Source organism: Sebastes fasciatus, chromosome 10 (genome assembly GCF_043250625.1).
Source record: "Sebastes fasciatus isolate fSebFas1 chromosome 10, fSebFas1.pri, whole genome shotgun sequence".
Lineage (NCBI taxonomy): Eukaryota > Metazoa > Chordata > Actinopteri > Perciformes > Sebastidae > Sebastes > Sebastes fasciatus.
The window spans coordinates 34261156-34288861 of NC_133804.1; the positions used below are offsets into that span (position 1 = coordinate 34261156).

The 27706-nt window shown below is 39.2% G+C and overlaps 1 protein-coding gene across 2 annotated transcripts; it reads right to left on the reverse strand.

The window, feature by feature from the left end:
* Positions 1-250: 250 nt before the first annotated feature.
* On the reverse strand, positions 251-26583 carry nfkb1 (nuclear factor of kappa light polypeptide gene enhancer in B-cells 1). Of its 2 annotated transcripts, XM_074649553.1 has the most exons (25): positions 26441-26580; positions 26224-26329; positions 24690-24733; positions 23263-23341; positions 20817-20857; positions 20399-20497; positions 15358-15509; positions 15076-15239; positions 14563-14721; positions 12437-12541; positions 10421-10512; positions 9782-9920; positions 9306-9488; positions 9004-9198; positions 8735-8884; positions 7637-7766; positions 7378-7492; positions 6609-6816; positions 6148-6317; positions 5950-6052; positions 4897-5036; positions 4411-4480; positions 3136-3299; positions 2793-2925; positions 251-2713 (listed from the first exon to the last, which is right to left on the reverse strand). In XM_074649553.1, exons 2-25 carry the CDS (start codon positions 26243-26245, stop codon positions 2628-2630), a joined length of 2943 nt encoding a protein of 980 aa, XP_074505654.1. In that variant the 5' UTR covers positions 26246-26329; positions 26441-26580; the 3' UTR covers positions 251-2627. The 2 variants fall into 2 exon arrangements, with proteins under 2 accessions (XP_074505654.1, XP_074505656.1); XM_074649555.1 differs by lacking the exon at positions 26224-26329 and having other exon boundaries at positions 26441-26583.
* Positions 26584-27706: the final 1123 nt, after the last annotated feature.

The window sequence follows — 27706 nt, forward strand, 5'->3', positions numbered from 1 at the left end:
ATGACGTCAGAAGAAAAGAAAAGCTGCGCAGCGTTGTTTCGACACCCATTTCCGGACAAACGGAGGAGGAGAAAAAGAGAGAGGATGGTCTTTTATGATACTATGGTGACTTGTAGACACACTGGGGACAGATATTGATGTTTAAAAGACATGGAAAAGTGCATTTTGCATAATAGGTGACCTTTAAATAAAATTACTAATAAAGTTATATTATATTATATATATAATAAATAAACAAACATAACAGGAGTTTATATATAAAAAACAACTTTATTTAAAAAATAACAACCAATGAAAAGCTGGTGTTGAACTGTACAGTGCAGGGCAAAGATATAAATATCAGAGAGAAGCTTTGGTTTCACACTGAGAAAAGACTACAACTCCTCACAGCTCTGGACTTCCTCTCCCACAATGCCTTGCATTATGTGACGAAGGAGCTTCCAGTCTCTATAAATCAATCTGATCTCATCAGAGGAAGACAGAAAGAACTGACCGGAGATACATTAAAATAAAAACAAGTTCATCACGTTTCTGTTTTCAGTGGCGACACGGACAGAAAATAAAATTTAAAAACTCTAAACAGGTTTTAAAAACGTGCACACTTAAAGGACAGTTTCACTTTTATTCAAGTCCGTTTTAAACAACTTATATGTGAAGAGTTGTTGGAATGATTCCTGCTGTTCATACTGACTGTGAAAACACAAATATACTAGATAAAAAAAAGTCGACTTTATGGCACAGAACAGTTGTATCAGACTGTATTATTATTATTATTATTATTATTATTAGACTGTGCAGGTGTTCCTAATAAAGTGTCCACTGAGCGTAGTTTAATGAACTTCAGTGTTTCATACATTTTGGGCTGCACACAGACCCTCGTCAACGTTCACTAATTTTAGTTTACGTCTTTAGCTTAATAACACAATAAACTTAAATCATTTTAATCCAAAACATGTTTTACTAAACCTGACCAGGTAGTTTTGTTATGTTTTTTATGTTTTTTATGTTTCCCTTGAAACATAATTGAGAATACAGTTTAGTTGAATGGGAATGTAATTTTGTAGGAGACAGGGTTGTAAAGGAGCAGTTTGATATTTTAGGAAATAGACAATGAGCTACAGCCCGTTAGCTTAGCTTAGCATAAAGACTGGAAGCAGGTGGAAACAGCTAACCTGGCTCTGTCCAAAGGGAACAACATCCACCTACCAGCTGCTCTGAAGCTCTCTGATTAACACGTTATATTGGTTAGTTTAAACCAAAGACTGGGTTGCAGCTGGGTTGCATATCTTATTTGGGTCGCCAAATAAATTTGTAGAATTTCTTCCAGTCTTTTAATTAAGATTTATAAATGCAGTTGACCTTTGAGCCACATGAGGGAGCCTGAATGTTCATATAGTTCTGATAATTGTAGCCTACTGATACCATTGAATGTACGACGGAGTATTAGGGCCACACTGAGGAAAAAAACATCTGAGATTTTGAGAATAAAGTCGTAATATTACGAGAATAAAGTCAGAACTTTACGAGAAAAAAAGTCGTAATATTATGAAAACATTTTACCAACAACCAACAAAACGGGCGAGAGGACAACGCAGTTTCTTTCACAATCTTTTCAAGGTCCTGATACTGATGATAATGTGCTGCTGATGTGCCAAAAGATGAAGTATTTCCTTATTTGTGAAACCTAAACTAAAGTATAACTTCACAAGATGCTCCACGTTCCTCATTTTCACACAGACGACACGCTGCTCTATTTCCCCTCTAAAATAACACGTAAAACTTATGACTTTATTCTCGTAATATTACGACTTTTCTTCTCGTAAAGTTTGACTTTATTCTCATATTTTCTTTTTTTCCTCAATGTGGCCCTAATACTCCGTCGTATGAATGTAATGAAAGGCAGCATACATTCTGTTTGTTTTACTGATGCGAGTCTGTTAACTCTGTCTGAATGCAGATGAATCTCTTCAACATGGCTGGTTTATCTATTCAAGATCATTTAAGGTGATGTGGAAATGGTCAGGACATGATTATCTTCAGATGAACTTTAAAAGGAGGACTGTAGATTTAGTCCTCTTCATCTTTTCACAGTCAGTATGAACGACAACAGCTCTCCACATACAGACACACAGACATGTGAGAGTTAATATTAAAACAGACCAGAAACCATCTGACCGGATCCTTTCAGGCACATTTCTTTACAATCATTTCAGTATGAATAGCACCTTTCCCCCTGCAGACAGGACACGTCTGCCTCCATCTGTTCGCTCAGAAAACATCACTCCAAACATTATCAGTGAAATCAAATCAATTCTTTTTCTACTAGGGGACATCTGAGGGACTCTTTCCTTTTGTTTAACAGTGATTTCTTCTTCTTCAGAGTGAGGAACAGACACAGATTTACATTCTTTGGTTGAGCTGTTGGAGTGTAGTGTGGCTGAAAACGATCAAACCAGTTAATTTAAGTTTAGTTACAAACTTTAGTTTCTGTCTCATCAGGTTACAAACTAAAAACGTGTTCAAATGTTTGCTGGTTAAAACTCAGCTCAGCCCGGAGCGATCGAGTAATCAATCAGTGGATTGTGCTTTTCCTGTTAAACCTGACTGGAGACGGACCAATGAGGAGGTCACGCCGTGGACAGCTCCACGCCGCTGTCACAGACGCCGCTGTCGATCCGAACGTCCACCTTCAGGTCCTGAACCGGAGACTCGCCTGCAGAAAGAGAAACACAGCTGAGTGACTCGTCGTCGTTTTTTAACCAAGAGGACGGTCATGTTACCCGTCTGCTCACCGCTCGTCTCGTTGGTCGTCTGCATTTCCTCGTCATCGCGGCGACGCAGCGCCTCCTCCAGGACGCTCAGCGCTCTGCACTCTCCGACCGACCTCAGACCAGCCAACAGGTCCCTGATCGTCCCGCCTGAAACCTGCAGGACCAAAAGTCAGGGGTCAAAACCCGGTGGCGCAGCACCTTACCGCGGGGCTGTGTTGATTTGTGCTTTAGAACATAACCGCCGTGAAACAAACACCAACCGTTAAACCTAATATTACATATTATATCTTTAATATTTGTGTCCTTATACCGTTCTCCTCTCTCTGTATGTGTGGACATAAATAAACAGTTAAACGTGTGTTACCTCGTAGCTGTCCAGCAGTGTCTTGGCGGGGGACGGGCTCAGCCTGAAGGCCGTGTTGAGGATCCCCAGACCCAGACTGTGAGCCAGCTTCTCCCAGCATCCTTCACTCTCCAGAGCGCGACACACCTGCTGCTTTACCTCCATGTCAAGGCCCACCAGGTCACCTACACACACACACACAGACACATACACACACATATATATATACTGTATATATACTGTATATTTGTATACAGAAAGTACATGAAGGAAAATAGTCCATGTTTTTCTGTAGGCGGCAGATTTCAATTTGATCTGATTCCAACTCATTTATTTTCTTTCTTTATCTATTACTTTGATATTGTGTCTTTGTTATGTCTGCTTTTGTCTTTTGACTCTTTTTGACTGAAAATAAATAAAGAATAAACTTTACTTTATTGATTCTTGACTTTGTATTTGAGTGAGGACAATAAAACTAAAGCATTTGAAACAGTCCGGTAACTGACAGAAAGAAAATAGATAAACTGCTGATGTGACTAATTATTTAATGTTTTCTATTTTTTATTATTTATTTAATGTTTTCTATTTTTTATTATTTATTTAATATTTTCTATTTTTTATTATGTATTTATTTATTTCATGTTTTCTATATTTATTATTTATTGAATGTTTTCTATTTTTAGTATTCATTTATTGAATGTTTTCTATTTTTATTATTTATTTCATGTTTTCCATTTTTATTATTTAGTTTTTTAATGTTTTCTATTTTTATTATTCATTTATTTAATGTTTTATATCTTTATTATTTATATATTTCATGTTTTATTTATTCATGTAATGTTTTATATTTTTTTACATTTATTTATTGTTTTCATTTTTTTATTATTCAATACTTATTGTTGATGTTATCATTATTTATTTTATTTTATAGTTTCTGTTTTCATTCATTGCCACTACAATAGGTTATGTTTATTATTTGTAATATGTTATATATGTCATTATTACTATTTTACTTGTATATATATATATATATATATATATATTTGTGTTTTATTATTATCTTTATAGTTACCCTTTTTTACATTTGTGTGTATCTGTACTCACATGTGTATTTTTCCTTTTCCTTTCTTTAAAATCTATTTCCTCATGCACGGATAGAAATGTTTACGTATCTTACATTTTGTAATTTCACTGTAAATTGAGCATCTTTCAGTAAAACAAATATTTACTAAAACAAAAAGAGCTATACATTAGTGAATAAGTGATAAATTATATCAGATCGGAGGCTAAACTCACCTTGAGGAGGGCTGAAGGCTCTGTGAGGAGAAATTGGTTCATACTCTTTACCGTTCAGAAGCTCCAACACCTGAAAACACACACACAGACACAAACAGACACACACACACACAGACACAATCATATAAATACTGCATATTCTAAATGAGCAGATTCAGGATCGGTTTATTTCTGTTCTCCCTCCTGGTGGTGAAAAACTCTTAATGCAGCTTTCAGAATCAAACTAACGGCTGGAGGAGTAACTTGACATCAGCAGCGTTCCATCTGTAACAGCGCCCACTAGTGATGTCACAGTGTACTCTGGAGTACACTGTGACATCACTGCAGCGAGGTGGGAGGCGAGTTAAACCACTGGAGTTCAGCTGCTGTTAAATTGCTCTTTAAACTTTAGTTTTTAGGATCAGACTCTTATTTTGAAAGTTATGTGTAAACAACCAATAAAGTCTCTTTGTCAGTAAAGCGTCTCTCTCGAGGAAGCCGGTGTACCTGAGTGGTGCCGGCCATGTTGAGCGGAGTGGTTCCTGGGATGTAGCCTTCATCCTCATCCTCGTCCTCCCTCTCTTCAGTGCAGCAGTCCTCCTCCCTGAAGAAGAGCGGCTCAAAGTTCTCCTTCTGAGGGTCGGCACCTGAAAACACACACACACAGTTACACACACAGTAACACACAGTAACACACACAGTTACACACACAGTGTTAACATGGTCATTTCGCCCTCTTCTCCGTCAGTAACCATGGTGACGTGTTTAGTGGAGGCAGAATAATTCTCTGAACATGTTAGTTAACGCTGGCTAGCACGTATTGTTGGCTTGTTTTTTTAACAATGGCTGAAGAGGATGCTAGTTTCTCTCAACATGTGCTGTCACTCTCCAGGATCACCAGCGGTAGTTGAGAAAGTTAACATGAACCAACGGGACCAGATTAGCCGACTCCTACGCCGCTGGAGACGACTGCAGGTGGAGGAGACGGCTGGATAACGCCTGCTCTCCTCCCGGTGAAGTCGTCTCCTAGCGGCGAGGAGTGAGGCAGAGGGACCGTGACCCGGCGCTGTCCTCTGTTGGACTGACTAATAACAAGTTAATGCTTCATCCTCACACTCTGGTCTCAGCGTAGGAAAGCACCGTGCTATCACCAGATGAGGGACGACTTTGTTCACCTCATTTTCTGTGTTTCATGACAGCGTGGTGGAATTAGCGAGCTAAGTAGCCGGCTGGCCAACGGCAGCGCTGGAAAGATAAATTGAGGGCGTATAAATATCCTTCAGTCAAGTCAGTCAGAAAGAGAGTCGGGCAATATCAGAGAAGCGTTTCAGACTAACAGCAGCTAACGGCTCACGTTAGCTGCTGTTAGCAGAAGGCTAAATATTAGCATCATTTCCTCTCCATCTCTGAAACGCTTCTCTGATGTTGTAGCTCTAGAGCCTCCAATCACAGTTAATCATCTCTAATGTCTGTGATATCTGGATTCAGCCAACAACACAGCAAGAGGACATTTTAGATGTGTAGCTTTAGCCCACTGCTAGCGTTAGCCTCCAGTCGTACCTGCAGCCATCAGGAGAGCGGTCAGCTTGACGGAGCCCCGCCCTGCAGCGATGTGGAGGGGGGTGGAGCCATTAAAGGTGAAGCTGTCCACCTTGGCGTTACCCTGACGACAGAAAGCATCACACACAGTCTGTTAGATCTTACTGGGTAAACCTGACCCCGACCAGTATAACCAGTATAACCAGCGTCAGTGTGTACCTCCAGCAGCAGGCAGCCGGCCAGCGACACGTTGTCGCTCTCAGTGGCGAGGTGGAGGGCGCTCCGTCCACAGCTGCGCTCCTGAGCCTCCACGTTGGCCCCGCCCTCCAGCAGCTCCCTGAGAGAAGACAGCTGATTGGCCAGGACTGCCAGGTGGATCGCACACAGACCTGTAACCATGGAAACGGACGAACAGAGGATGGTCAGACACGTTTAACATTCCGTTTTCTGTGTGTGTGTACCTGCTGTGTTGGTGTGTATGTGTTTGGTGTATGTGTATATACGTGTGTGTGTGTGTGTGTGTGTGTGTGTGTGTGTGTGTATCTGCTGTGTTGGTGTGTCTAGGTGTGTATATACCTGCTGTGTTGGTATGTATGTGTGTGTGTGTGTGTGTGTGTGTGTGTGTGTGTGTGTGTGTGTGTACCTGCTGTGTTGGTGTGTATCTGTGTGTGTGTGTGTACCTGCTGTGTTGGTGTGCTCCAGCAGCTCCCTCATCTCTCTGTGCTGCAGTAAAAACTGGACCATCCCTCCTCCTCCTCCTTCCAGCCGGGACGCCAGGTGGAGCGCCGTGTTGCCATGACGATCTGTCAGAGTCGGGTCGGCACCGGCCAATAGCAGCGCTTCCACCGCCTCCCTCTGCTGGGTGATCACAGCCAGGTGCAAAGGAGTCTGGGATACATGGAGGAAGAGGTTACAACTAGTACACGTCCTTGTGCAATGTCCCCTAACCAGGAAGCATCCTTTCCTTCCTCCTTTCTTTCCTTCCTCCTTTCTTTCCTTCCTCCTTTCTTTCTTTCTTTCCTTCCTTCCTTCCTTCCTTCCTTCCTTCCTTCCTTCCTTCCTTCCTTCCTTCCTTCCTTCCTTCCTTCCTTCCTTCCTTCCTTCCTTCCTTCCTTCCTTCCTTCCTTCCTTCCTTCCTTCCTTCCTTAGGTCATTTCCTTGTTCTCTTACTAGAAACAAATTTCTAACGGAGGACAATAAATGATCTATCTAAACTTCTTTGCTCCTTGCATCCTAAGCGGGTTTCTTTCTTGCTTCCTCACACCTAAATAGGAAGCTTCCTTCATTGTTTCCTAACTACAAAGCTTCCTTCTTTGGTCCCTACATGTTTTATTTTCTTGCTCTTTAAGTAGGAGGCGTCCTCACTGCTCAGAATCTGTGTTTCCTTCCTGAAACAACACCTGTAAAATGTTGATTTCCTGCTCAGAGCTGCAGCAGAACAGAAAGTACCTGGTAGAGGTGGTTCCTCATGTTGAGCACCTCCTCTCCAGGCAGAACAAAGACAACCTGAGTCAGACTCTTCAGCGCCTCCTGCTGGCTGTGGAGGACGGCCAGGTGGAGTCCACTGAGAGGAGAGGGGAGGAAACGGAGAACAATTAAAGGAAAGACTCACTGTGCTACAACTGACCTCACAGATGACATTCAAAGACGGGAATAATCAACTTTTAATAAGATAAGGTTTAAAATGTGTGTTTTGTGTTGTACTGACGTGTCTCCATCCTCGTCCTGTGCTGTCATCAGCTGGCGCTGTGTAGCCAGCAGGTACGCTGAATCTCCTGTAACGGAGTACTGGAACAGAGCCGCCAACTGTCGGCTGGTCGCCTCCACCAACCGCTCATCTGCATCACACACAAAACATCATTTCATCAACATCAGGCAGGAAAACGATGTAAAGTTAATTTAAACACAGATTTTTAGATACACTTCGTAAGGCAGCACGAAACACCTAAAACACAAAGTATAAAATCTGTAAACACTCCAAAGAAAAGTTTTATATTTGGAATGTGTTTAAAATATTCAAAAATCGTCCAAAAATTATTAGTAAAACATGTAAAAAAAGTTGTGAAAATGTCTCAAAAATATTTTGAATATTTGAAAAACATCAAAAAATCATTCATAAAATATCTGAAAAAATGTGGGGAAAAGTCCCAAAAATACTGGAAAATATTCTAAAAACATCTGAAAATTATTTGTAAAATATGAGAAGAAAATTTCCCAAAAATACGTGAAAAGAAATTGGAAAAACGTCAGAAATTTATTAGTAAAATATGTGAAAAAAGTCCCAAAAATACTGAAAAATATTCAAAAACCTTCCAAGAATTATTAGTAAAATATGTAAAAAAAAATATGTGAAAAATATTCAAAAATGTCGCAAAATTAATAGTAAAATATGTGAAAAGAATTATGAAAAATTTCCAAAAATAATTGAAAAATATTCTAAAAACGTACAAAAATTATTAGTAAAATATGACAGAAATGTGTTTGCATATATAAATATGTACGGAAAATCCACAATCACAAAACGGAACTTGTTCCGGCTTGGTCCAGAGATGTTCTATACCAGATTTGGTGACAAAGTTTGTAGATGGACTAGCAAAAAATCTAATTTGTACAAAATCCAAAATGACGTGGTTTATATGTATAGATTCAAAAGTTATAGCGCCACCATCTGGCAAAATTGTACCACATTCAACACAGCACTCCCTTGAGTCCCCAGCAATACACCCGCCAAGTGTGTGTGCTTTGATGGGCACCATTTAAACTGTAGGGTGACAGTAAAAGGGTCAGCGTGTATAATGATGTGTACCTCTGTGTGGTTTTGGCTCCTCCACACCGACCCCTCCCTCCTCAGTCCTCTCCCCCACCTCCAGGCCTCCCGGCTGGGCTAAAGCTCTTAACACGTCCCCCGACCCCGAGTCATCGTCTGGATCGCTGTCGTCTGCGTCGCTCTCAGAGGCTGTAACACAACATCTGGTTAGAGTGGTCTTTTCCTTCAGCCATAAGTCTAAGAGTCTAAGAGTTAGGACCTTCAGTTTAGATGAAGGTGGTGTTATGCAACACCATGTTTCTTCTCACCGTGTTTGATGCCTCCTCCTCCTCCTCCTCCTCCTCCTCCTCCTCCTCCTCCTCCTCCTCCTCCTCCTCCTCCTCCTCCTCCTCCTCCTCCTCCTCCTCCTCCCAGACCAGCTGAGTATCCTGTGGAGAAACCTCCACCTCCTCCTACTCCTCCTGCTCCCCCATAGTTGTAGGTAGTGAAGCCCTGGAAGTAACCTGGAGGACAAATCAGATGCACCCAAAATATCAGCTGACAGAGTGACATGAGGACAGACAGTCAAACTGTCAATGACTTTCCAGGTTTTCCAGGCTGCTGAATTTACCTCCTCCTCCTCCTCCTCCTCCTCCTCCTCCTCCTCCTCCTCCAGAGCCAGGTCCTCCTCCTGCAGCAGGACCTCCTCCACCTCCTCCTCCTCCTCGGTACAGACCTCCCCCTCCTCCATGACCGCTGAAGTCCTGGAAGTTTGGCAACGTCTTCTGTCTCTTCCTCTGCACCTCCTCCTTATCTGAGCACACAAACAGGTACATTTACATGAGCAGGTGCACAGGTGAGCATCATGTTACCAGAACACTGGGTGTTTGTTGGGTTTATAAAGCACAGAGTTAAATAAGACTCAGTAGGGGGCGGCGTTTACCTCCCCACTCACCTGTTCTACTGTAACATTAATATCACATGATTGGAGGGTGGCAGGTGAAGGGTGGAGGTACCTACAGTATCTATGATCTAAGGGTGCTAGGTGAAGGGTGGAGGGACCTACCTATGATCTGAGGGTGCTAGGTGAAGGGTGGAGGGACCTACCTATGATCTGAGGGTGGTAGGTGAAGGGTTTGGGCTCGCTGGTCTCGTTGTCAGACTTCCTCTTCAGCTGGACAAACACCGACGTCGGCTTCTGCAGGTTCAGGTCCCGATACTTCGGAGTCTTGAACACGATGGCGAACTGACGGCAGAGAACACATCGCCGTGGTAACGTCAGGTTTAATCCGAATCCCAAAAATTATTTGTGAAATATGCAAAATGTTTTTCGAAAATGTTTCCAAAAATACTGAAAAATATTCGAAAAACATCTGAAAATTATTAGTAAAACATGTAAAAGAAATTGGTGATTAATGTCCCAAAATATGTAAAAAATATTCGAAAAAACATCCAAAAATTGTAAATAAAATATGATTTTTTTTTTGAAAATGTCCAGAAAATATTTGAAAACAACATCTGAAAATTATTAGAAAAATATGAGAAAAAAAGTCCCAAAAATACATGAAAAATATTTGAAAACGTAAAATATGTTAAATAAATAAATTTGAAAAATATCCGAAACAGGTCCTACTAGCACCTTTAACACATAACATTCATACATTAGTCCTTTTAATTAAAGTAAAATAACTAATACTACATGTGTGACTAGTATAAACAGTAGCACTACTAACTCCTGGAACTGACCTGTCTGTGGACGTCTGTAGGGGAGAAATCTCCCAGAGCCTCCCAGGTCATCCCCGAGTCGTCTTCTTCATAGAACCGAACCTGGATGTCATCTACAAACACACAAACACACACATTTTACACATTTATATCACTTCCATCATCTTCTTTTATTCTCTACGTAGTATTTTTCTTTAATGTCTGAAGACTTTGTAGAGAGTTTATTATTTTAAAGAAAGTAGTGATATTTCTGTTGGTCCAGTAGTTACATTTAGATTCATTACAATTTGGTCTAAAGGGACTGTCTGTAACTTCTTACACGTATAAATCACCCGGGTCGGTGTCCCATGTGCGCTCGCGTGTGGCTACGCTGTTCAGACTCAGACTCCAACACAAACTCCAGTGAAGCACCAAAACCTCTTGGTTGTATCTAGTGAAGCTGTTAAACAGTGTTGGCCGCAGTCGGAGGACGCGGAGGAGAACGTAGCTTTGGTCTCCAGGACTGGAGTCTCTGCTGTACTCTACTCCTCTGCTCCTCTGCTTGCCTTCACTCCGCTCGCTCCACCTCTCACGTGCATGAGCGCACACTCCACACTACAGAAGACTACGTAGCTCTGAGAATATCTAGTGAATGTTCAGTGGACGTTTGTGCAGAAATAACTGCTGCAGCTCCTCCAGACCAACAGAGGTTTCCCGTGTCTTGTGAAGTGACGGGGCTCCGCAGAGAGAAACGTTATCGTCTCCCCCGTTCCCTCCGGCCGCGGTCGGGAGGCTGAGGCGGGAAAAGCCAACACTAGGATCAGCATTGATTCATGGAGAGACCTTGGTCTGGTCAGCTAACATTACTGCCAAGCAGCTGAAATATAGAGTGATATTGTGCTTTTAGCTGACGTGTGTCTCCTCACTGTGTTGAGCGATGCTCCTTCATGTCTATGTAGAGCGAGCACAAGCGCGAGCAACAGGACGCTGACTTTAGTTGACTTAACGGCCACAGGTGTCGCTGTTAACAAGACATTAGGATTCTTACAAACAGTCCCTTTAAATATGGTATAAAAATCAAAGTTTTCTGCTCAATATAACATCAGACATCAGGGTGCTGTTTTCAGGGTGCTGTGAGCATCTCACCACTGAGCTCCTGCTGTTAATGTTGAATGTAGAAACTAATGTTTGTTGTTGACTTCAGTGTAAATCTGTGAACTGGAAGATTACTGTGAGCTGAGTCCAGATCAGCTGGTGCTTCTCTGACAACAAACGAACCGAAACAAAGAAGAAGAAGGACACAAACAGAAAACCATCCCAGGCTGAGTCGCTCTCTTCCTGCTGAGGGATTTAACATGTCGGAGGGGAATTCCCCGAAGCTGGACTTCCTCCAGGAGAACAGAAAACACTGATCCCACCAGGAAAAACTGTTCACAGATCCACTTCCCTGAATCCAAATACAGCTTCAGGAAAAATACTGGAGTTCAAGAAAATAAGGCCGCTTCAGTTGCTGTAATTTTCTACGATTTAGGGATGTCAATAATTAACCGTTTAATCGTTAACCGACATTAAGCATTTTAACCGATTAACGCTATCAGTAACAACGGTTAGAAGAAATGTTAATAATTAACTAAAAAGCTGAGAAAAACACAGGAGTGGCTCGTCTCTTTAAGGAGAAAAGCTGGTCCACCTTAAGAGGCGGACCCAGAGTTGCAAGATACAGGAAGTTGGCAATCAATATCACTCTCTCCATGGAGTTCGCTCACTCGCTGTCTGTTAGGAAGAGGTGTTATGTGAAGTGAATGGGTTCTATGGGTACCCACGAGTCTCCCCTTTACAGACATGTCCACATACATTTGCATAAAGCAGCATATTTGTCCACTCCCATGTTGATACGAGTATTAAATACTTGACTAATCTCCCTTTAAGGTACATTTAGAACAGATAAAAAACGTGTGATTAATTTGTGATGAACTATTTTAATCGATTGACAGCCCTAGTTTATATATATGTATATACTGTATATGTTTGTCCTGTGTCTATTAAATCCCGTCTCACCTTTCTGGACCTTGTCACAGAGCAGGTAGACCTCCTCTCCTCCGCTCACACAGCCAGCCGTTCGGTCCATCCTCACAATCTTCAGGTTGGAGGCGTTCGGAGCCTCTGAGGGAAGAAACACAGAAACACAGCAGGTCAGAATGATCCGATAAATCGCAGTGATCGTACAACAACCAAAGATCTGACTGGAGCACCTCCATGGAGAGAGGTAAAAATGCTGCTTCAGTAAAAAGATGTTTCACCTTTTAAACTGACAATTTCCTTCTAATCTACATTTAATTTGGACTTCTTCAAGGACTCCAGGGTCCTTCTCAAGGATCCAAAGAAGTTCTACTAAAATATTGGAATAAACCTTTAAACTGGAACATTTGACAGGAATGATGAAGGAAATCTGAAGAACCAGAGGATGAAGCCTTTAGATCATAAAGACCCTGTTATCTTTCGTCTAGCGCCACCCTCAGGACAAACTTCACATGTTCAGCTCTGCTGCTGTTCAGACTCTGAGACCAGATACATCATCAGTCTGTCCAACACTTTCACATTGTGGATGTAATGAACTCTGCAGCCTCCAGGGGACAACTGGACTGTTTCTACAAATACTGGATCAAAGAACAGAGGATGAAGCTTGAGTCTGAATCTAAAGTGAAAGTGCAGAGCGGTCCTGAACTGATGATTTTCTTCTTCTTCCTCTGAGAGGAAGCTGCAGCGTACGGAAACCAAACCAGCAGGAAGAGGGAAACGAAACCAGGCGGCCTGACACGACTTCACAATAACCCTCAGCTACAGAGAGACGACCGGGGACGCCAACCTCAGCTACAGAGAGACGACCGGGGACGCCAACCTCAGCTACAGAGAGACGACCGGGGACGCCAACCTCAGCTACAGAGACGACCGGGGACGCCAACACTGTGGAGGGTCTGATCAGAGCTCAATAACGTAGAGATAAAGACACAATAAATGAAGCAAAGTCCAGCTCTACAAAGACATGATTGGACTGATTGTATCAGCCGATCCATCATGGTTCAATATTCAGCACTGATCCATGATAGTTCTGTGTATCAGGGTTCAGTTATATATATGAAGTACAGCTCGTAGCAGGCCAACATCACACACTAACAGATTAAAACACTTCTGTCCTCTGATAAAAACAAATATAACACCGAGCACAGCTGCTTACAGAAGAAAACTTACAAACAAAATATCCGAAAATGTATTAGTAAAATATGTGCAAAAAATTTTGGAAAATGTTTTAAAAATACGTCAAAAATATTTAAAAAAAAATAAAAAAAATGATTAGTAAAATATGTGAACAGAAATGGGCAAAAATGTCCGGAAAATATGTGAAACATTTCTAAAACACATTTGAAAAAAAAGTGAACATTTTCTGAAAATTCTTAGTTAAATGTGTGGAAAAGAATTGTGAGATATGTCTGAAAAATATGTGATAAAATATTAAAAAAAATATTTGTAGAATATGTGAAAAACAAATAGGGAAAAATGTCCCAAAAATATCGGAAAAATATGCAAAGAATTCTGAAAAATGTCAGAAAATTATTAGTAAAATATGTGAAAAAATGTCCAACAAATGTGCGAAAATATTTTGAAAAATTTCTCCTTGAAGTATCTTACTATAGAAATACCATTAAAACACGACAGTGACGTGTGAGGTCTGTAAAACTGGCCCCTTTAATTAAACTTTTAACACTCAGAATGATTAATAAGAGAAGAGAGGAGCGCTGATGTGAGAGCAACAGATGACAAAACACTGCTTGTTCAGATTTTTCCTCGCCACACAGACGAGTCTCTCTACCAGGTGGAAAATATGACTATATCATATATAAAATATGACCGAGGGGATGCACGCAAAAGCCGACGAGCACAATGTGAAACTAAACAACAATCTTATTGTGGTTACATACCAGATTAATAAAATACAGATTTAACTCCAGTCTGAGACCTTAAACCAGTCGGATCAGTGAATGAGCGAGCAGCCTAAAGAAAGAAGCTACGAGCTAGAGCCACAAAGAGCTATAAAGCTACAAAGCTACATAACTACAAAGCTACAGAACTACAGAGCTACAGATCGGCCTACAGACGTGTGGATGTGTGACTGAGTTGAGACTCACTGCTGTCGTAGATCGGTTCAGACACGGCGGGCTCCAGCCGCCTGGAGAAACCTCCGTCACTGTCGGGGAGGAACGCCGTGAACATGAGCCGGACCACGCTGAGGTCCATTTCTTTAGCCTGAAGAGACGCCGCGGTGCTGATCACGCTGCGCTGGTGGTCTGAAGACAAAGAGAGAGACAGAGGGGGACGGACATATTTACATTCATCTAAAGATTAGAGAAAATCCCCCAAAATAATAAGACAGACAGAAAATAAAGACATGGTTTGTCAGGTCAAGATGGCGGACGCACGGATCACATCTCAAAAAATGTCCCCAGTTTTCAAAAAACGTCCTCACTTTCCTAAAAAGTCCAGTTTTTCTAAAAATGTCCAGTTTTCCTAAAAAGTCCTGACTTTCCTAAAACGTCCAAATCCACCTTCCAATCCGTCCTCTGAAGGTCTGAAGGTCTTAACTCTGACCCGGTCCCCTCACAGTCACCTGTACAGGATCACACACAGTGAGCAGGACTGACCCGTGAGGTCTCGGGGGACGCGGACTTCCCCCTGCAGGGCGTCCACCTCGGGGTGGATGGAGACACCACAGTTGTATCCCAGCCTGAAGGCCTCGATCATCCTCTCCTCCAGAGTCTTCGCCACGTTCTTCTTCGTCACATGGAGGATGCCCAGGTTAGGAAAACTGACACAAACACACCTGTGAGTCTCACACCTGACAGGGTTCTACTGTATTTACTGGTTTTCTACTGTATCTACTGGGTTCCTACTGGACTCTACTGTCCTCTGTGTGTCCTACAGACCTGATGTTGGAGTCTTTGGGCTGGAGGTCGGTGATGCAGACCCCTTTGTCGCACTGTTTTCCCACCAGACTGTGAGCGTGGAGCTGAGGGAGGGGGGGCAGCGCCGTCACCAGCTGGACCACCACGCGGGCCGGACCCTGGTAGTTACTGATCTGAAACACAGACGGGCTTATTGACACTTTATTTTAATAAATCTAACTTTGGACTTTTTTACATTATTGTCCTTGATGTTTTAACAATCACCCTTCAAGTAGATGTGACCTGGAAAAAACTGAGGATGTGATCTAAACTGATCCGGTTCTGGGTCCAGGCTGGATCCATATCAGCTCAGAGAACTAGAAGACCTGATGGTTGAGATCTGCCTTCAAGACTCAGTCTGAAGTTTATGTTCAAAGGTTCAGGATCAAAATCAATGCAGCAGAACCAGAGATGGCCTCTTTTTTTAATTCCACACATTCTTCTTTCTTAGATCTGATTTCAGATCAAAGCCAACATTTTTTGGATATTTTTCAATACTTTTTCAGATATTTTACTAATAATTTTATGATATTTTACTAATAATTTTCACTTATAATTTTCAGACATTTTCTGATATTTTTCACATATGTCTGATCAGTCTTTGATGCTTTTAGCTTGTAGAAAGACCTCTTTACTAATAGATGTTATTTTGTTTACATTTTTCGCATATTTTTCAGACATTTTCTCAATAAACTTTCTGAACTGTAAAACATCAGCAAATGAAACTTTAGAAACAGATAGTGAATGCATGAAGGAGACAAAAACATATTATAACTGGAGGTTACTGCATTTATAAATCCAGTGCAACTGAAAACCAAATCATATATTTATCTTTTTTAATTCTTCTTCTTCTTCATAGTTAATTTTATATTCTTTAGTTGTCTGTGAAGTGTCTCCTACACATGCTGATTTACATGTTATCTCATAATGTTATCTCACCGAGCTAATTTACATAAAGGAAATCAGATGTAAAAAATATGTTCCTCCTGTGTGTGTGGGTGTGTGTGTGTGTGGGTGTGTGTGTGTGGGTGTGTGTGTGTGTGTGTGTGTGAGAATCGTGTCACTGCAGGTATTTTGCCTGCAGGAACGTTGCAACCGCCGCAGTAAATAAACACGAACACCACTTCCTCTTCCCGGTTCTGTCGGCCAATCGAAGCGCTCCGGCAGCACAGACCCACCAGTTCCTAGAAACACGCCGGGTGCTGGTGTTTACTGGTTTCCTGGCTTTAACATGTTCACACTAAATATCTGTATTATCCGAAACAGCCGAGTGGATTCTGATCACTAGCTGCTACGAACACCTTCTGCTGAAATCTGATCATGATGCAGTAAAACACACATACTTTATCTTTAAGGATAAAATGTGAAGAAGTGACGATCAGATCTAAATCACACACCAGGACGGGTTTATATTAAGAGAAAGAAATGAGTCCTAACTGACCAAAAGCTCTCAGAGTGACGATGACTTAATCTGGATTTTAGCTCTTTTGAGTAAAACACTTTACCAACTTTCATAACCTGTGAAATTACTTTTTCTATTTTTTTCACATATTTTACTAATAATTTTTGTACATTTTCCACTAAATTTTCAGATATTTGGGGATATTTTTCTGATTATTTCCGAATGTTTTTCGTGCTTTTATCTTGTAGAGAGTCCTCTTTACTAATAGATGTTATTTAGTTTAGTACATGGAGAACAAGACGCTGTGCTGTCTCTTCTCTCTCAGACTGAGAAGTGAAAGAGACGTCGATCCCTCTGAGCACCAGTTGAATCAGAACAAAAAAAAATCAGCAGTCATTGGTAAAAGAAACTGGAAGCTGAGCATCAAAATGTGAACAGGTTCCTGTTTCAGTGTCAAGGTCACAATAATGCAGCCTAGAACAAGCTGGAAACAACAGCCTGAAAACGACTGATAAGTCCACTAACCGACTAAGTGGGGGGACGCCCTACTAACAACAACAACAAATGAGTCCAGAAACATGAATCTAACAGCACAGACTGCTGAGTGGAAACATTTTGTAAATGTCCCTTTATGTTTCTGCAGCAGTCAGCAGTCTGTGGCCGTCACTGAGCCACGAGGAGTCGTCTGGATGTGAAGTAAGACGGCGACGTGTCGGTCACAACAAAGGGTTAAAACATGGTGTGGGTATTTCTGGGCCAGAGTGGGCGCTCGCCGCCTCACGCAGATATTACACCTCTGGAGGATGTTTCATCTCCGAGCTGAAACTCAACACCTTTCCTGTTTGTGACGCAGCTCTGCTTCCTTGTAATTACATGTGGGTGGTGGGTGACATGGGAGGAAATTCCCAACAGACATGAAACAGCAGAGGTGTGTGTGTGTGTGTGTGTGTGTGTGTGTGTGTGTGTGAGATGGTATAAACCAGGGCAGGTCCAGACCAGCAGAAGATTCTTTAACCCAGAACTCAACTGGTCTCTGCAGAGACTTCTACCGATATCAGCTGCACAACGACAGAAACACGCTGCCAAAGCTGCACTATTCACCACATTATTTCAATATACTGTCTACTGTATATCATTTATTTATTTATTTATTATCAGAATGAGAAGAATGATTAAGAAAGTTCTGATTGGCATCTGGAGGACTAACATCCAGTCCAGAAATGTAGTAGTCGACACCAGTACCAGTGAAATGCCGATAGCATTTGTTGGCGTTTAGCCTTTCAAAAACTACTTACTGTGAAATGTGTCTAGAGCCAAGCATCGAGTTCAACATGTATGAAGAATAAAGTTTCTGATAATAAATGAATAATGAAGGAATAGTTACTGTGTTCATATCAAGCGTTTCTTTTAGGGGAATTCCTATTTTCTCTCCAACATTTATAACCAAATTACAGACTTCAAACTTCAGAAGAAATTATTGGGAAATTACAGATATGTAAAATAATCATCTACCAGCTTCTGGAAAACTTCAGAGATACAAAGTGAAGCAGAAAACAATGTGACGGGTAATTTAAGGGCATAAATGATGGATTTTAAGGGAAAAATATCACATATTTCTGATGAAGACATCGTGACAGAAACAACATCATCATCATCATCATCATCATCATCATATCATCATCGTCTTCCCACTGGTCCGACCAGAACAACAGGAGGGGTTTTCCCAGTCTGAAGTCTCAACATGCAACACATTCATCTAAACACACAGAGACTTCCTGCTTTGATCTGATGACTTCATCTCTTTCATGACAGAAAATATCCACCTGAACACGTCAATAAACACTTACGTTTTTTACGTGAAATTAAAGATTTGCTCCAGCTCTGCTTCTCATCTCGATCACGTCCAAAAATTTGCATTTTAATGCAAAATCTAATTTCTTTATCCAGAAATTGTGTCTAAATGTTTCACCTTCATCCAGGTTAAGAACAAATTCTGTTATTTTGAACATTTTTTCTAGAAAATCCCAAAAATAATTGAATCCAGAATGAAAAACAAATGATTTCTCATCACTGGCCGACTGTATTAGATGTTATGACAAGAGCTGCAGCGATTAGTCGACTAATTGATCGATTGATTAATCGTTAAAGGAATTTTTCATGCTTTTCTCCATTTCATATTATATTAAACTGAATGTCTTTGGACAAAACAAGACATTTTTATGTCACATTCACACCAAGAGCGAAGCGAATTTTCACAGGTTGGACCGCCGGTATCATCCGTGTTCATTCGCTCTAGATGCGCCGGAGAGGAGGAGCTTGTCTCCATAGATACCAACAACTTCTCTTTCCTCCATTTCCTCCATCAACCATGGAAGAAATAACCTCTGTAGCTGCTATGTACATGTTGGTGAAGTCCCAGATATGTCAGAAAACCAAACGCAGTCGTGTCTGGGTTCATAACGTCACCCGGCGGCAAGCTGTATTCACATACAGTATCATTGCCTGACTGTATCTAGCAGCCACACGTCTCTTACTGCGGTATGAACCCGAAATAAACAGATTGTGCTGTGATTTAATATCAATAAACAGATCAAAGTGATGCCGAAACAACAACATAATGATGTTGATTAGTAAAAAGTCTGAATTCATGCTTTGTCAGGTCCGTTACCATGACAACAAGCAGACAACTTTTAAAATGCTTGTTTTCTGAATGGAGTCTGGATGGATCAGTGCCAGGCTCTGCAGCTGCTCCATCAACACTCAACATAAAGTCATCTAGAGACGTCGTTGTTTCTACCAGAGACAGTCTGTGGTTTCTGGTCTCTGTACAGATATGATGGACTATCGTCGCTCTGGGTGACCACAGACACATACAAGATTTATATCCTCCATTTCTGATTCAACAACATCAGGACGACAGTGACATATCCTGCGAATATGCGATTTCACGCGTATGTCATATGTTTGCGTCGGGCATTTGTGTCACCCGGCGTGAATTTGCGTCTATTTACCTCTTTGCATTGACTTTGTATGTAATCATGCCGCGCAGAAAGTTCGCTTCGCACTTGGCGTGAATGCGCCACAAGATTCCACCTCGGACTTTGAGAGACTGGATGGACATTTTATAAACAACTAATTTAGAAACTAAATCTGAGGATTCATGGATAATGAAAACAATCATTAGTTGTTACGCCACTTGAGAAGAACATCTGTTGGGACGTGTCTATAATCTGTATTGACGTAAATCCAGTTTCAGATATATTTCTGCAGTAAAGAGCAGTAACATCAGACTGCAGCAGGAATCTGGGGATTTCCCGTCTCCTCTGGTTTTAGTCGGAACATGTGGGAGCTTCAGCCTCCAAACACCAACAGAAACAACATGAACTGTAGCTCACACAGACAACAGCACACAGAGGGGGGGGCAGGCAGAGTTCCTCAAACCACACGGGGTCGTCTGATATGCAGACAGGGATTGTGGGAGATTTCTAAGACTGACATGATGGTATTTTTGGTTGACTATAAATCAAATATATAATTTGAAGTCCCTCCCCTTTACAGGGAAACACAAACGTCAGGTCAGCGCTGAGTTTCTGAGTGGTGAACAGAGAGGGCGAGGGTTACCTTGACGGTGGGGTAGGTCTTCCTGTTCTTCTCGCTGGAGGCTCCTGGCAGACCGCCGTGGGACGGACCTTCACATCCGTACCTGAACCTGAAGCCACGCTGTGGAGACAAACAGACACACAAACAAGGTCATAAAAACAGAACTGACAACAAGAACACAAACAGCTGACACATGTCGAACATCTCCTGTAGCTGCGTCATGTTTCAGATCCCGTTTCTCTCCACCCAGCGTTTGTTTTTAGGTTGATGGTGAGTTAGTTCAGTTTTAATGTAGTTTGATATGATGATATGTAGTTTCAGCATTGACTTTGTGATGTGCGTATGTCACATCACAAGTGATTATCATGGAGTGTCTATGAGTTCAGGCCGTAGGAGGAGGAGGAGGAGGAGGAGGAGGAGGAGGACAGGTGAGTCTCACCTGTTTGGGCTGCTCCACGATCTGCAGGAACGGTCCGTCCACTGAAAACACACAGAAACAAATTCACCATCAACAAACACTCAGAGCTATTAACACCGTTATACAGTCATTTAATCGATTAGCTACCAACACAGAAACACGTCCCACTCACTACACATCTATCTTACTAACATATTAAACCAAACATTAATACATTTTAATAACCAAGTGGAATAATCCTTATAAGATAAGTTTTCTGTTATTAGTTAATGTGTAAAAATGATCAACTGATAAATCATTAACAGTTTTAAACTCAAAGGTCAAGTCGAGCTCTGATTTAAATGTAAATTGAATAACTCATACTGTAAGTTAAAAAAATAATAATTAATCACTAAAATAGTCTTTTATTCCATTAGTAACTTTTATATAACCTCCAAGTGTTGATAAATAACGGTTTATAGACATTATTTACATTATTATATTCACTTACTTTATTGAATTCAAGTTGTAAGTTTTGCTATTTTATTAATTAATTAATTATTTTTATTGTCATCATCATTTTTATTTGTGTGCATTTCTCTCAAATTGCTAAATTGTTGAATATTTTTTGTCTTTTCTGCTGTTTTCACGTCTAAACTTATTCTGTCTTATTGTCATCTGTGAAGCACTTTGAACTGCCCTAACCTGGATGAAAGTTTAATTTCCTGACTTAAATCATAATTTTCTTTCTTTATATTAAAAACTATTGTGAAATAATAATAATAAAAAATACCAAAAATAATAAAAATTCAAAATAAGATACCAAAGTTACCCTTTAATTAAAATGTAATATTTATACATCGTGGTACTGGTACTCTAACTGTAGTAAAAGGTGTGAGTGCTGACCTCCTTTACTACGGTCTGCTGTTAGTGCTGGAGGAGCTGAAGCTGCTTCTACTGATGAATCACATGAATCATGTAAATGTAAAGAGTTCTATCTTTACTTCAGACTCAAACAGGAAGTGAGAGCAGAGAGACGGCGTCCCACAGTCACCACAGAGGACAGACAGCGACACGTCATGAAACTCACCTTTCACTTTAGCTTCATCACACGGGAGGTTTTATATTTACACATATTCGTTTTACAAAGAGAAAGTTGAGTTTCTGATGTTTTTATTCCACAGCTGGTTCATCCCAAAACGCTTTAAATGATTTACTCCACTACATTAATCTGACAACTTTAGTTACTTTACTGATTTTGAGTTTAAGTTTATGCTTAGTTATAAATTAAACTCCCCAACAGTTTATACAAGTAGAGCTGAAACCATTAGTCCATTTATCTATTACCCCATTAATCAATTAGTTAATTAATCAATTAGTCGATTGACAGAAAATTAAAGTGAAACTATTGTGATGGGGATTTTTTTTATGTAAAAACATTTTCAGCTTCACAATGTAAAAATTGCTGCTTTTCCTTTTAATAATTGTAATAATTGACATTTTTCACTAATCTTTTCACATATTTTACAAATCCTTTTCTGACATTTTTCTGATATTTTTCACATAGTTTTGGGATATTTTTCACAATTTTTTTCACATATTTTATTAATAATTTTTCACATATTTTATTAATAATTTTCAGACATTTTTGGGATATTTTTCACGTGTTTTTCGGACATCTTTTACTAACATTTTTCACATATTTTACTAATAATTTTCGGAAATTTCTGATATTTTTCAGACATACTAATAATTTTTCAAAAATGTTTCGTATATTTTTCACTTATTTCTTTTCACATATTTAACTTATAATTTTGGATATTTTTCATATTGTTTTTGGATATTTTTCAAAAATGTTTCACTTATTTTACTAATCATTTTCCGACATTTTGGGGATATTTTCAGTAATTTTTTCACATATTTCACTCATAATTTTCGGACATTTTCAGATATTTTTCGGTCATTTTTCAAAAACAAAATTCACATATTTTACTAATAATTTTCGGACATTTTCACATTTTTTTGGACATTACTCACTATTTTTTTCCACATATTTTACTAATCATTTTCGGATATTTTTCATATCGCTTTTGGAAATTTTTCACAAATTTTTCCACATATTTTCAAGACACATTAAATGAGTTATCTAATGAATTATCAGTCTTGTGTGTAAAGACAAACATTTAGCACTGTGTAAATGGTTTCCATCAATCATGTCAGAAAGTAAACATAGAGTAGCAGGTATTTAGGATTGTAATACCTGAGGAGGGAGGGCCAAACAGAACCACAAGACGTTTTTAATGTGGGACAACAGGTTTAAAGATAACTGAGCTGTGATCACAACATGATACTCTGACATGTTGACATTAAAGGAAACAAAGTGCTCTCTGAAACTAGATCCATCAGTCAAAGCTAATGATTGAACACTGAACCAACAGTTAGATAAAGACATTAATAACAGCAGCAGGTGTGAAGGTGAAACTCTCACCTGTCCTCAGGGAGGCGGTCTGAGACATCGCAGGGAAATGATGTGAAAACTCCCACGACGGATCCATCATGTCAAAAATCTGAAAGAAGAATTCGGACATGAAGTCAGGACGCTGTGAGGTGAAGACGCTCCACACCAAAAGCAACATTAGTCCATTAATCAATTACTCCATTTATCAATTATTCCATTAATCAATTATTCCATTAATCAATTACCCCATTAATCAATTATTCCATTAATCAATTAATCCATTAATCAATTAATCAATTAATCAATTAGTCGATTGAGAGAAAATTAAAGTGAAACTATTTTGATGGTAATTTTTCATGTAAAAACCCTTCATGGTTCCAGCTTCACAAATGTGAAAATTTGCTGCTTTTCCTTTTAATTATTGTAATAATTGATATTACACTATTTTTACCACATATTTTACTAATAATTTTTTGGATATTTTTCACATAGTTTTTGGATATTTTCACAAATTTTACTAATAATTTTCCAACATTGTTTGGTTATTTTTCACGTATTTTTCTGACATTCATCACACATTTTTTCACATATTTTTACAAAATTAACAAAATTATTTTCACATAATTTTCAAATTTCTTCAGACATTTTTCACTATTCTTTTCACATATTTGTTTTATTTTCTAGTCTTTTTTTCATGTTTTAATGCAAATTTAATTGACTGTTGCTTTTTATATCTTTATTTTCTCTACTGTGTTTATTGTTATGCACCAAAACTACTATAGAATACGGTCTAAGACTCGCTCTATATATAAAACGTCTCGAGATAACTAGTGTTATGATTCGACGCTGTATAAAAATAAATTGAATTGAATTGAACCAAAACACCAACACAAATTCCTTGTGTGTGAAAACCTGCTTGGTAATAAATCTGATTCTGAGAAGATACGTATACAGACTACTGTTTAATCAGTAGTATTTCTATATGAATATATAATATAATAACGTAGTCCATACTTAGGTCATGTGATGTGATTTGAGCAAACTCCATTCAGTGAATAAAGACTGTGAGATGTGGTTGAAAGCTCCAAAAAAAAGCTAGTAAGTGAACCTTAGATTATGTTATTTCTAAAAGGTCAAGACTCAACTTCAATACTTAAATCTATCGTACTTTAATTCTCATTCGCAGTATTCATATTTTTTGTAGCTTTGCACCGCCCTGACTGCAGGAACGTGATTATCTGAGCGGTTTCTTTCACACAGTGAGTTTGTATTTCAGCGTAACGAGTTTTAAGAGTCTTTGAGAATGAAACGTTTGGTTTCTGGTTCTGGATCAGGGCTACGACTTTTATTATAACAACATATTTACTCATTATAATGAGATATCTCCATCTGGTTATAACACAACATTTATTTTGCTGCTGTACAAACAGAAGAAGGACATTTAGAGGTGAGTTTACCTGGTTGGAGGTATGAAGGTAGTGGTCGTCTCCAGCCATGGTGTCTGCAGGTCAAAGGTCAAAACACTTCAATTATACCGACAGTGTAACAAGCAGAGGAACTAAATACAACGTCTGGTGACCTAATTATGATCATAATGATGTAAGCAGCCAAACACTAATATAAAACAAACATTTATTACTCTTCATATAATTTTTTTAAAAGCCTAAAAATTACACCTAAATATTAAATTCCCTAAATTACTGGAGTAAATAATATAATATAAAATAATATAAATAATAAATGTATAATATAATAATATTTCTGTATTAATTATACAAGACATTTTACTACAATAAATATAATATAAATATAAAATATATTATATATAAGTATATGTATTTTTTTAACAATATGTAGATCTGTCGAATAAATATGTATTCTCATTATTATTATCTATCAATAAGCCTCAGTGTAACATGCAGTACTACAGTGATAAATACAAAGTCTGATGAACTAATGATGATGATAATGATGTAAGCAGCCAAACACTAATATAAACAAACATTTATTACTCTTTATTATATTATCAATTTATAATAAAAGCCTAAAACACTCAACAAACTAGAGTAAAGAATTGGGTAAATTCATTTTAATTACAACATTTCTGCACAATGTATGTTTGACAATAAATATGTACTATAATTATTATTATTAATTTATAAATAATCCTTCTGACACTTGTTGCTGTTTGGCACCTGTTAGCTAGCTCTGTGGCTAACAGTTAGCTACCAGTTAGCTAGCTCTGTGGCTAACTGTTAGCTACCAGTTAGCTAGCCATCAGGCTACCAGTTAGCTAGCTCTGTGGCTAACAGTTAGCTAGCTCTGTGGCTACCAGTTAGCTAGCTCTGTGGCTAACAGTTAGCTAGCTCTGTGGCTAACAGTTAGCTAGCTCTGTGGCTACCAGTTAGCTAGCTCTGTGGCTAACAGTTAGCTAGCTCTGTGGCTACCAGTTAGCTAGCTCTGTGGCTACCAGTTAGCTAGCTCTGTGGCTACCAGTTAGCTAGCTCTGTGGCTAACAGTTAGCTAGCCCTCAGGCTAACAGTTAGCTAGCTCTGTGGCTAACAGAGTCAAACTGCTAACTGGGAGCTAGCCATGCTACCGTTAGCCCCCGTAGGTTCCGTATGAGGAGAACGTGAAACCAGACTCCGTTCAGATATCAGCCAGTTTAACAGTTTAACAGTTCTCTCACTCTAAACACCAGGAACTCAAACTACAGGACATACACTACAGCATTTAGAGTCAAAGTGATCCTCTCATGTTTTCAGCTACTTGTCAAATCAATACAACAGTTAAACCTAACTTAAAGTTTAATATGTTTAAGTCTTTTACTTCCAAGAACACGCGGACTGCCGCAGGAAACCCAGCCAGTGAAGCCAACGTTACTTATAACGTTATAGTAACGTTATAGTAACATAAACCCTAATTTAAGGACTTCATGGTGGATACATTAAAGCCGAATTCATCATGTTGTGTCATATATACACTACATACCTTTATTGCTGATGTAAGACATTCTCAAGTTTGCTGACAAGAAAGAAACCTTCAAGTTCCCATTTTTAACACTGAGTCTGGTGAGAGGTTCAGTAGAGTTACCTGTCTGATGAGGAAGTGAGAAGACAACAAAGCGAGCTGCTGCTGTAGTAACGGTCACACTGAAGTTACAGGTCACAAGTTTAGCTTTACTAGAGGGTAGTTCGGGTGTTCTTACCTGGTTAGCTCGCTCGGGTTAACGGTGGTCGGATGAACATGAACTATGAGTGACAGTCCTAACCCAGGTTAGGTTATTAGGGTTAGTTAGCTGGATCCATCTACTACTACCAGAGTTTAATTACGTCATGACGCACCACGACGTCATCCCAGGTAATGAAGAGATGCTGAGTTAATCCTGCAGAGTAAAGGTGATGTTTATCCCCAGAGAGCAGCAGCAGCTGGAGTCCAGCAGGTGAAGTTTAGTCTCAGTTTGTTCATAAACTTCATTTCCTTCCCTACTGGAAATTCCCTGTGACGTTTAGAGAGGAGGTGAAAAACGAAGAGGTCTCACTCTGAGGATGATTACAGTGACAGAGACATTAATGCATTTTTTCTTATTAATTTAATTTTAATTCTCGCGAAGTTCCACATTCACAAGTGTAAATTTACCCCAAAAAAGCCTAATTTCTTTGTATTTATGAAAGAAATGGGATTATATCTGTCAACAATTTCTTGCTCACATAACAAAAAAGCAATGAAAACAATGAATGTACGCAATATCTTTAATGTTTTTAAGGGAAATTATTGTCATACTCTTGCATGGTCTTTTTATATTATTATCTATTTATTTATTTTTATTGTGTTTTTTTATTTTATGTTTGTTTTGTTTCATTTCTGTTGTCCTTTTATGTTTGACACAGCTCTTCGTTTATGTTTTCGCTATGCTTTTGTATGTAGATGTTTTTAATGTTTCCTGCTGTTACTATATATACTGTAATTTAAAAAAAAAAAAAAAAAGGTCTCACTCTGAGGACAAAACATTATCTTTATTTTATATTTTATGAATTATGACCTTTCTTTGTATTACAGAACAGGAAATGAACACCTGTTTACACTTACAGGTAAATTTAATCATGTCATAAACAACATTACGGCAGCGTATTACTGCCACGACAGAAAAAGAAACACGGGCCAGCATCACGTTATTACCACATGAAACTTTTGAAGCTTTTGTTGTCGTAACAACAACTTCTTGTTATAACAAGATGTTTTCACATTATTATGACTAGAAAATGTTCTTGTTATTAAAAGAAATTTCCATGTTATTACAAGATTTTTTCATGTTATTACGACAATAAAAGTTTCTTGTCATAAGCAAATATATCCTTGTTATAACAAGATGTTTTCACGTTATTACGAAACGATGTTGTAATAACATGAAAAACATCTTGTTATAACAACATTAAACTCACAGGTGCAAGGATATATGTATATACTCTAGTCA

Excerpts from the sequence above, each read along its gene's own strand:
- nfkb1 (XM_074649553.1), bottom strand. The coding sequence starts at position 26,245 with ATGTCTTACATCAGCAATAAAG. Across the intron at positions 15,510-20,398 it reads AGACCTACCCCACCGTCAAG|ATCAGTAACTACCAGGGTCC; the intron begins GTAACCCTCGCC and ends TCTGTGTTTCAG. Across the intron at positions 10,513-12,436 it reads CTGTGACAAGGTCCAGAAAG|ATGACATCCAGGTTCGGTTC; the intron begins GTGAGACGGGAT and ends GTGTGTTTGTAG.